Below are 11,417 nucleotides of genomic sequence, written 5' to 3'. Positions count from 1 at the left end.
AGTTAGATACGGCGAGGTTTGGGCATGGAGGGATTTATAGGTGAGAGGGAGGAGTTTGTAGATGATGCAGGCCTTGATCGGGAGCCAGTGGAGGTGGATGAGGGTCGGGGTGATGTGCTGCCAGAGCTTAGTGCGGGTGAGAACCTTGAGTTCTGCACATACTGGAGTCTGTTCAGGACATTGTCTGGTACACCGGACAGGACTCCATTACAAGTCGACCTGCAGAATACCTAATTCTGTTTCAGACCGTATATGCAGTTACTCCTGGTACCTGAGAGATGCAGTGGAAACTGCAGCATGCTCCACGTCCACACACTCAGAATAATGTAGACCATGGCTGGACTGCTGTCCCTGTGTCACACACAAACACACTGTTTTATGAGATAACAAATTCAACATAACGACGCCCTTCTTTCCTTCGCAATCACATCTTTTACTTCAATACTCCAGTTTTTCATACAAATGTTTGCAAATGCATGCCAAATGTGAAAGTTATGCAAAATGTCACTTTTCAAAATAAGAATTTCCACTCAAACAAATTACTTTGTACAACTGGTAAGGTTGTGTGAATTTCTCCTTGACAATCAAGTCATTGTAAATTTAATAATAATACTTTATTAATCTGTTAATTGTATTTTGTATTTTAAATCTGAAAAAAATTAAGTTGGTAAATTGTTGTAGTGGAGTAAAACATGAAATATTTCTCTCTGAATATTAGTGGGGTGAAGGCGTTTCTGAAAATGGAAATACTCATGTAAAGTACCTTTGTATAGTATTTAAGTATTTGAGTAAATGTACTTAGCTGCTTTCCAACTCTGCCCCGTCCTGCACCCCCTGACTCACTTGATGTCAGTCAGAGTTTCAGAGGTGAACTCCAATATGTCGGCCGCCGTTCCCACGAAGATGAGCAGCAACTGGGACAGCTGGTTTCTGGTCAGCTCTGCAGCCGCTGGCAGCAGCCATTTCCCTATGATCAGTAAGATGAGCAGGACCTGGTGTAAAGCCAGGATCCAGTCGTTGGCACACAGTGAGGAGAGAGGGAGCTGTGTGTGTAAAAATGACAGAAGTCATAAAACAGGCTGAAATGTTTTAGAGGCGTAGTCGGTGACTTAGTGAGACAGGTTTCACTTCCCTTTCCTTCTAAAGGGGAAACTTGTGAGCTCATGATTACACTGTGGAAAGTCGTGCATATGCTTGTTGTTCAAGTGGTGAAGCCGTGAGAGCACCACTAAATAAAAACATGGACGATTAATGTCACTGTTGGTGTCTCGAGTCACTGGTGCTAACAATTTAGCAGGCTAAAGGATAGCAAGCTGGGAAATGCAAAGGCATAATATTGATGGTTAAAAAAAAATGAAAATGCTTTTCCACTCAAATATTAGAAAGTTCTAAAGAAAAACTTTATACAACTAAATATACAATATATGAACTTTCCCTCCAAGATAAATCGAGTTCAAGGTACTCCACCTTAGCTGAAAAATGTTAGGAAACACGTCAAAACACTTTCAGACAGTTCATCTAAACCGAGTCATTAACGGCACAAGAGGGGTGGGGGGGGGGGGGTCAAGTGGACTCTACTCATGAACACAGGAAACATGACCCCATCTGAAGGCAGCATTAGGCCCAGCCACTTCTCCAGTCTTCCCTCAGCACAGTGCTACGGCCAATTAAGCTCTGATATTCTTTCCTGAAGTTTCCTGTGTGTGCTCAGTGGAACTCTATGAATCACAGTCGTCCCTGTGTGGATCTCTGTTTGTCTGACCTGCCCAGCCGTCTCCAGTGCGCCTCGCCTGTCGCTCACTGCAGTTCTGATTATCCAGCGCTGACCTTCAACTCAAGTTGAAATAACTCAGCTTATAATGCTGTTTGTCTCTGTGTTCTGCTCTCCGGTTCCTAAAGGGACTGAACCTCACACCGTCTGTGTCAACATGGCCCTGCTACATTTAGTACAGAGCAGTTACATCAATCAGACAACGCCTTTAAAATATCCACATTCAAAGTTGTTAAAAGACCAGTTCTTCTCTACCTCTTAAGGTGGAAGGAAAGGTCAGTGATGTCACTGCACAGGTCTCCTCATCTGATTGATTAAATCAATCAATTCCTTACTTATTCTATTTAGAACAGAAAGAGCTCCTCCCCCTGCACAGGTGCAGTATAAAGGCCTCAGCTGGCTCAGGTCAGCCTCTCGCTGGTCCCTGGTGGTGGTTACCTGTTGTTCTGTTCTGCTTTTGTGAGGTTTCTCTTTGTTTGCCTGTTTCTGTCATTTCTGTAGATTTCATTTGCTCGTTTGGTCCAGATTTATTAAGTTTTGCTTATAGTTTGGGTACATTTCTGTTTGACTCCTTGTTTGGAGTCTGTGTTTTTTTTTTCTTGTTTAATTATCAATTGGGTTGTTGATTTTGTTAACTTTTTGTTGTCTTTGCTTCAGGAAGTTTCTTTCTTTGATTTTCAGTGCGGACTGGGTGTCATCAGGTGGGGGGGGCATGGCACTGTGGTGAGGAACTCACTCCTTTTGCATGCAGGTAGGCACTGGGGCACTTTTAGTGCAAGGTTTTTTTAGTGTTGCCCCCCAGGCTAGAGGGAAGGGGCAGTTCTCCAGTAGTCTGCCTCCCACTGAGGCCCCAGCCCACTGACTTTAGTTTTAGTCATTAGAGTTTTAGTATTGCTATAGCCGGGTTAAATTTTAGATATTGTGTTCTGTTAATACACTAATTTTTGACTTTACCTTATATTTGTCTGAACTTCCTTTATGTCACCACCAGTTCCAGTTCTTTTCTTCTCTTTTAGGTCCAGTCCTGATTTCTTTGAATTGTTTTCTCAATAAACATATTTGTATTATATAATTTTCTGTCTCTGCCTCCTCGGTCATGAACATGTGTCCCTTTAGGTTTCTTTTCATTGAACTGTTTTTTTGATTTACATTATATCCTGGGGTGCAAGACCCTAGGTGGCATTGTTGGTCCCTAAGTTATAGTTTCCTCCTTAGTTATCTCTAACTCTCCCCTTACTTAAAAAATAAAAATAAAAAATCTCCACTCCTTGTCACATTTATATACAATACTCTATAGCGTTGACATGTTTTCTGATATGTCATCAGCAAGACAGCACAGTTTGACCTGTTAATTTACTGGAACAACTCATGCAATATTTTTTTAGGGGGGATATATATATATATATATATATATATATACACAGTTAAAGGAGTACTGTTGGTTTAACGTCTGGGAAACATGGTGAACACAGAGCATATTTCACAGTGCCACAGCCTTTTTGTATTCAGCTTGTAGTTGTTTATGTTGAGGGTGGACCGTTCCATTAAAAGTAGAAGTCTCTATGAATGTGCTCGGGTTATACGTAGGAGTGGAAAACACCCACAGCCTTATAACAGCCTCCTTCACTAAACTAACTCTTGGCAGTATAAGAGTCCCACTGTCTACATGTGCGAGAACATGGAAACACAAATGTGCAGCAAAAACAAAAGCATGTAACTGGCTGATACATGTGGTTTCAGGCATTTCTGTACGCACTTTTACACTAACTGTATTCTGATGTATGTATATATTGTAGTAGTAGTATAATAACTACTGATAATGATAAGCACATTGAAAAACATAGTTATTTAATTTCAAAAGAAGTAAAAAAGATAAGGTTTGCATACTTTTAAAGAGCATCAATATCTATTTTCATAATCTTGTTACCTACCTTGTATTCCTCACTGTCATTCCTCCAGAGTCTGAAAAGACTCTTGATATTTTCCGACGAGTCCAGTTTGTCACACTAGAACAAGAAGTTGACATTTTCAGTGGACACAGTCACATGGCATGAAGCAGAGAAGAAGAAGATCAAACAGAACACAGACGATACCCTTGAGTCTGTGGCTTTGTTCTCCTGATGGTGAAGCTCTAAAATCCATAATGATGGGATTATACTGATGAGGAAGAGGAAGATAGCTGGAGAAAACCTGGAGGGAAATAAAGCATCACTAGACACATATTGTTACAACTTCCCTCCTCTTTACAACCAATACTATTATTAACATGCCCTATGTGTATAATAATGAATTATTCAACAATAGCCTTTAGTAATAATGAACTGGACAACATATACCATTTGTAATCACTTCCGCTCCTTCTCCTCAGGGTCAGGATCATCTCCGCCACCAGAGGAAGGTAGAGGACGGTGAGGAACCAGTAGAGTCCATTGTCCTTTACCCACACCACCCTCCACACCCCAATGAGAGAGATGAGGATAAAAAGAGACCTGGTCACCACAGCGCAGATCGAGTTGAAGAACATGCTGCAGGAAGCACAAGCAGCAGAGGAGCTGTGCTGCAGGGGACAGAGGAGTTACTGTATATCTGAAAGGTCTGAAGGGGTTCAGTGTTACAGAGGGGGCAGGCGCACGCCTCCAGCAACCTGCTGCACTACTGTTTTTTTTCTGTTTCCTGTAGCGTTCAGCCAGTCTTGATAATACGACAGTTGCACAAGTGCAGTTATGCACTGTTAAAAGAAAATTATTCAAAATGTGAAAGTACAATTTAAAACAATTTTAGGCAAAAATAATAGATTAAAAAATATCACAGAAAAAGAGGTACAAGGATTAACTGGGGTGCAAGAAATTAAAATCTAGATCTGTATGAGAATATATATTTTTAAATGTATAATACAAATTCAAAAGATAGAAATGTGTAAAATAACAAAATGAAAATAATGATGGAATGAGCTTGTAAAACAGCTTAGTTAGGGGCACTTGTGGAAATAAAGTTTTCCACCTGGTTTTAAAATAAAGTTTGAGAATCACTGAGGACAGATCAAGAACAAGCAGACCGGAAACATGCTGATTATACCTTCGAAATAAAAGCACGGGGTAGTTGCCAGTATCTTTCCGTTTTGATTGGGGTGTTGCTACGGCAACCACAGGAGCGTCAACATGTCGGGTGGAGCGACACGTCGTGAAAAGAAGGAGCCGGCGAAGGTGGAGGACAATGAGCCGCAAGTAATCCGAGTGTGTTGTGATTGTGTCGTGTTTGTGGGACATTAACAACGCTGTGTTGTGTGTTGAAGAAAACGGAGCCAGTGATTCTCCTGTGGGACGAGCCGCCTCATCACAGAACCGTGGAGCTGCAGCGGTGCAGCGCAGCCGAGTTGGAGGCGTGAGTGTCCCCCAGTGTCCCCGAGTGTCCCCAGAGAGCTCAACACATGCAAATTAAGAAAAATCACATGCAAATAGATAAACGTGCAAATTAAGAACACGACTTCATCAATTTGAAGACACATGCGCTGCAGGAAGACAACGCAACGGCAATGTTTCCAGGGGACCCAAACAAGTGACGGACCTGGCTGTAGTTCAATGCTTTATGTAGTTCCATCAGCAGAGTTCAGTAACTTCACAAAGCTTTACACTACAGCCAGGTCCATCACTTTTGTGGGTCCCCTGGAAACATTTCTGTTGTTGTTTTCACAATTTGCAGCATCTTTGTGTATTTGCATGTGTTGAGGCGTTCTGCAGCGCATGTGTCTTAAATTCATGAAGTTGTTTTCTTAATTTGCAGTGTGTTGATCTCTCCTCACCACTGGCACACCGTCCATCTTTCTAACACTGACTCTGTGGACATTAGGTCCACTGGCACACCGTCCATCTTTCTAACACTGACTCTGTGGACATTAGGTCCACTGGCACACCGTCCAGCTTTCTAACACTGACTCTGTGGACATTAGGTCCACTGTTACACCGTCCAGCTTCTAACACTGACTCTGTGGACATTAGGTCCACTGTTACACCGTCCAGCTTCTAACACTGACTCTGTGGACATTAGGTCCACTGGCACACCGTCCAGCTTTCTAACACTGACTCTGTGGACATTAGGTCCACTGGCACACCGTCCAGTTTTCTAACACTGACTCTGTGGACATTAGGTCCACTGGCACAACGTCCATCTTTCTAACACTGACTCTGTGGACATTAGGTCCACTGGCACACCGTCCAGCTTTCTAACACTGACTCTGTGGACATTAGGTCCACTGGCACACCGTCCAGCTTTCTAACACTGACTCTGTGGACATTAGGTCCACTGGCACACCGTCCAGCTTTCTAACACTGATTCTGTGGACATTAGGTCCACTGGCACACCGTCCAGCTTTCTAACACTGACTCTGTGGACATCACTGTCACATTGTCATTGTATTTTCCCTACAAGGCCCAAATATTGACCACACTAAACCCAGCAAATCTGTGTGAAGACATTTTATTTTCCAACATGAACATGTTTCAAGTCCCTCTTTACACAGCCGGGGAAAAACAATCCTAAGAGAGAAATGCTGGCCTCGTTCATTATTTATCATTTTGACCCAGTGCGTTCATTAGCATTGAAGTGGTTCACTGTGTAAATACTGCAGGGAACTGAAGGAGATCCTGGGCTTGAGGAACCATCAGACATGTATGAAGGAAGCTGCCCTGCTGGATTATTACGTCTGTGGTTTCTGGTGGACTAAAGAGAACAAGTTCAGCCCCAAACAGACCTCCTTCACTATAGCTGTGCTACACATGCTGATAGACAACATAAGAGGTAAGACATCTACTCACATACCCATCCATCCATGAGACTGAGAATCAGCGTGTTCTCTCATCATACCCTAGTGAAACAGATGGGTCTGCTGGAGAACTTGATGGAGTTTGTTAAAGCCTTGGCTGCTGACTGCCAGTGTTTGACTTCAGGTGGGGACACCACTTCACTGCTGGACAGAGACGAAGCCAAAAAGCTCATAAGTTACATCACAAACAGGTAACAAAAAGATCCTGACGATATATGAAGTATAGGAAGGACTATCAGGAAGAAATATCTATATACCGTATGTTCCAAGCTTGTCTATGCACGACAGAGATAAAGATATGAATTAATGACTCGATAATATATAAACATAACATTATACGTTGGATCTCAGTTAAACCACTTTCTAATATACCGTATTAGGTTGATGCAATCTGTGACAATACATCATTTTTGCAATCATCTGTTCATTATCATTTTATAGCAGAAATGATAACTCATTAATTATCATTACGTGTGGAAAAAAAACTTAAAGATACTTAAGCACAGTAAATTAGCATAGTTGCTTAACATGACTACAAACCCCAGAGTTAACCCACTATTCCCAAGTTCATTTTAAATAGAAATATAATTGACCACCATTCCATCCATCCATCCTACCATCCATCCATCGAATATACTGCTGATCCTTCAAGGGTCTTGGGGGCCCAGATGACATTAGGCAAGAGGCACACTGGACAAGTCAACCACACAGCACATTGCATATTAAAAATGACAGCGTATCATGGTTTCATTGTATCACATATAGCTTGTGTTGCTGTTGGCAATATTGAGTTTTAATGATGAAAGTGCTGCAGCTGAACCCGTGTTGTTTTGGCTGCAGTTTGTTTCAGAAGTACAGACTCTACGAGCTCCTGCTGACCACACCCAGAGAGCAGTTACTGACAGGCCTGGAGGTGAGTGCAGCTGGGACTCTGTGTGTTTCTGTCTCCATATTCCTTAAAGTAACATTTTCAACGTGATGTGTTCCAGAGGAACATTGAGGTGTTCGATTGTCAGGGCACTCTGAACCCACTGGAGGAAGGCAACTCCACTCATCTCTACCTCCAGTGACAAGCCATCTGTCGTACCCAGAAAAATGAACGGGTGTCTTCAGTTTTACTTCACAGACACTGGGCTAGACAAGATAGACAAAGTTAGGTGGACCAGTTTTCCCTTCACAGTTGATTGGATGGCTGTTTACAAAAAATGACAATAAAGTAATTTTCCATACATATATACGTTCTCCTTGGCTGGTCCACTCAGGAAATGTAAGACCTTCCCAGTTAGATTCAATTATTGTACAAATATACATTTAGGGTATAAATAATTAAAAAAATTAACTAGAACTAATTTTTGAGTCAAAAGAGGTATAATTATTGTTTTTTTACTTTTAGAACTTCTCTAATCTTAATACACACACACACACACAAACAAAATGTAGTTTATTCTTAGAGTTGGTTAAAAAGAGTTTGTTCAGCTAACCTCAAATAATCTCTGTAATAATCACTGAAGTTTAATAAATGTATTATTTGTGGAAGATGCTCATTAACCATGTTTGGAGTCTGACCAAACTGAACTATTGAATTTCTCTGCTGTTCTATGGAAACCTATCTGTGACCCTTGAAATGAAGTCATAATTATTAATAGTTAAGATAACTGTTAATTGTTTCATCACCAGGTTTAGAAATCCAGTGTCTTATTGTTGTTTGAAAATGAGACATATAAGATACAAGCATTTGAGATATAATGCCGTTATAAAGGGACCATCATTTTGGACTTCATTGTTTGAATGCAGACATTTCAAGTCTGTAGGAATTTCAAACCTATAGTTTATTTAATAGTTTTGTCTTTTTGCTTTAGCCAACATATTATTTAGTATGCTGCTGTTGTAGCTTTGCAATGATGGAACCTTTTTGCTGCAACTAAAATTTAGGAAAATATAATGACTAAATGCAAAAATATATATTATGAACAATCCAACTCAGTCAATGTAAATCTGGAGTCTTTTCTGTCATTTAATTTATAATCAGATATTGAGTCAACGGGAAAAACTGTACTTCTTGACTTATTGCCCTGGAGTTTTTGTTGTGAGCTATACGCTGGGTGAAGAGCTGCACTCCAGGCCCTGAGTGCTTTCAGCTTTCCACTCTGCAGGATCTGTGCGTGAAACATCTGTTTTTAGCCACAGATTGCCTGTGTGTACTCCAGCCTTTCTCCCACTGCTTCTGTGGTGATAATAATTACTACATGTTTTATTTAAAACACTTTTATCAGGGCAGAAACACTACAAGGAATAAAAGCTCAAACATTAAAATGGGGTGTCCCTGTGAGAATAGCAATACACTGGTCCTCCTCACCGGCTCAGAGACTTGGCCTGTGCAGCACAGTCAATACCATCAACGAGTTTGGAACTGTTTAAATGAAAAGACAATGTTGAACACGTGCCAAGCTCCTGGAGTCTGGAGTCCTCCTGGAGTCTGAGTATCGACTTGACTACGATTTTTTTTTTTAAATGTAGAGAAAATACATTTGTATGCAGATAAAGTTGTTTCACAAAAAAAGGTTTAATTCAGAAACAACAAAATAAAGATAGAGCAGTTGAGGCTTTTTAAGTGCAGGGTTGGATAGGTCTGACATGAAATCCCATAAAAGGCCAAGACTGTCCCTCAGTAAATTCTGACCCTAACCCCACAAACATGTATTACTGCAGCAGTGGGGGCAGCAGAATACAAAGTTAACACATTTGTCACTTAAAGGTCCAGTGTGTAAGATTTAGGTGAAAGGGAACTATTGGCAGAAATTTAATGTAGAATAATCCTCATGATGTTTTCACTAGTTCATTTAATGTATGAACTGTAGTTTTCTTTACCTCAGAAAAGACCCTTTATATTTAAATACTTTATATTTACATCGAGGGGACCCTCTCTACAGAGGCCGCCATGTTTTTTACATTAGTCCAGACTGGACAAACTAAACACCTTTTGAGTTTTTATGACAACTGAAGCTACCACAGGTTCTTTTTCACGTTTGGAAGGAGAGGGTGAGGTGAGGGGTGTTCAGCTGTTACATGGAACTTCAACACTAGATATCACTAAATTCTACACACTGTACCTTTAAGAAAGTTTGACTGTCGAGCAGCAGCGATGAAGACTTTGAACTTTTATTCTCAGCGATACCAAATGCTCGTTGACCAATCATTAACCAACAAGAATAAAATGTTCTATTTTAGAAAGGATGAGTGTCTGTGACACACACAAAAAAATCTGTATTTTATGTAGCACTTTTCTAGTGTTGATGAGCCCTGAAAGCACTTTACAGAACAGGTTTCTGCCATTCACACACACATTCATCTGGGCAGCACTTCTTTCCTCTGAGAACGGCACAGCCAATTTGGGGTTGAGTAGCTTTCAGTAGTTTCCCAACATGCTGTGCGCTGGACCTGCAGAGCTTTTTATAAACAGTCTATGAATCAGAGTGGAGTCAGGAAACTTTGCGTTGATTCTACCTGGTTTGTCTACAGCGAACATTTTATAGTCAATGTTTTTCATAAATTGAAACTGAATTAGTTTTATTACTGTGTGTGGCTTATATAAGTTTGAATGATGACTTGACTGGTGTGTGTCTGAATGTTTTGCTTTTACTCTGAAGTGATGCTCTGGATGTTGTTGCCATGACAGAGATCAGAACCTGGGCTGTTTGTCCGTGTCAGCATGATATGAGAGCACTGGTTGCTTGTTTAACTTTTCGTTGATGCACACACACCAAATTGCACTTTATTTGACATTGCACTACCCACTGAGAATACACAGAAATAAAACGACTTGCGAGATATTTGTTCCAGACACAGACATACTGTGGAATAAGTAGGTAGATAATCATGTAATGCGTCTTCAGATTATGTCTAATTTGTTAGCAGTTGTTGTAAATGACACAAAACACTGGACCTAATAAAGCTTACTTTAGAAATAATGCAGCCATAATGTCTTCCTCAGGGTGAACATACAGACTGGAATGTTTCCATTCCTTATCTGGTGGTGGTGGTGGTGCATGCCTGCCTCCTCTGGCTCTTACCTGACCAGGTATTCTAAAGCCCTGCTGTCCCCACAGGCCACAACCCCACCCGTCTCAAACGATAATGCCGTCAAAGACACTTAGCAGCCATTATTTCAAGGTTCAATTATTATCACGTCAACTTGAGTCACAGGCTACATCTAAACCTTCCTTTTTCTTTTTCGTCACAACAAATTCATTACGTTCCCTCCAACTAGTGCTACACTTCGTTATCCTCTATCCTAATTTAGATGTACTCCTCATCCTCTCAGCCATTATTACTGTTGCAGGGCTCTCTGGATTAATCAGTCTTTCCACATTACCACCCTGCAGTAATTGCACTAAATTAGTATATTATTACCATTTCAATTCCCCCCTCATCCTTTATTGTTGTCTTTATATTACATATAAATAATTTAGTTTCATTTTCATGTTATTTTAATCTGTATTGATTAGAATTAGCTTGTTTGTCTAAGTTTGTGTGTGTGTGTGTTTGTGCATGTGTGTGTGTGTGTGAATGTTGGTAGAGAGGAGATGAGGGGGATGGGAAGCCTAACGTCCAACAACAGTTTATTTATTCATTATGCCTTTTCTATTCTTCTCTTTTCTCTCTTCATCTTCTCCCTATTTATATATAAATATAGATACAAATGTGTCATGAACGACATGATTGTTTTGTCCCATGATAGTATTGTATCTTTGTACATATGTGTATATGTGTGGTATATACATGTGCATGTGTGTGCAGGACAAAATATTCAGCAATAACTGAAGATCA

The 11,417-nt window shown here is 40.6% G+C and overlaps 2 protein-coding genes across 2 annotated transcripts in view; one reads left to right on the top strand and one right to left on the bottom strand.

Annotated features, from left to right (window-relative positions):
* tmem26b (transmembrane protein 26b) overlaps window positions 1-4,346 on the bottom strand; it is a 5,597-nt gene extending 1,251 nt beyond the window's left edge. The window contains exons 1-5 of the mRNA XM_069517721.1: window positions 4,108-4,346; window positions 3,865-3,961; window positions 3,703-3,777; window positions 844-1,043; window positions 272-351 (exon numbers count right to left, since the gene is read on the bottom strand). Of these exons, the coding sequence (XP_069373822.1) occupies window positions 272-351; window positions 844-1,043; window positions 3,703-3,777; window positions 3,865-3,961; window positions 4,108-4,295 (640 nt within the window). The 5' untranslated portion in view covers window positions 4,296-4,346. The remainder of the gene's footprint in view (window positions 1-271; window positions 352-843; window positions 1,044-3,702; window positions 3,778-3,864; window positions 3,962-4,107) is intronic.
* Window positions 4,347-4,868: 522 nt separating this feature from the next.
* cabcoco1 (ciliary associated calcium binding coiled-coil 1) lies at window positions 4,869-7,823 on the top strand. Its single transcript, XM_069517722.1, has 6 exons — window positions 4,869-4,974; window positions 5,064-5,152; window positions 6,396-6,565; window positions 6,637-6,781; window positions 7,431-7,503; window positions 7,580-7,823. The coding sequence occupies exons 1-6, from the start codon at window positions 4,930-4,932 to the stop codon at window positions 7,658-7,660; spliced, it is 603 nt and encodes a 200-aa protein (XP_069373823.1). The 5' UTR covers window positions 4,869-4,929; the 3' UTR covers window positions 7,661-7,823.
* The last annotated feature ends 3,594 nt before the right edge of the window (window positions 7,824-11,417 follow it).

This window comes from Paralichthys olivaceus, chromosome 21 (assembly GCF_024713975.1).
Source record: "Paralichthys olivaceus isolate ysfri-2021 chromosome 21, ASM2471397v2, whole genome shotgun sequence".
NCBI classification, from domain to species: Eukaryota; Metazoa; Chordata; class Actinopteri; order Pleuronectiformes; family Paralichthyidae; genus Paralichthys; species Paralichthys olivaceus.
Note: the sequence above shows the minus strand (reverse complement) of the source record. Positions and strands in the feature narration are given on the sequence as shown.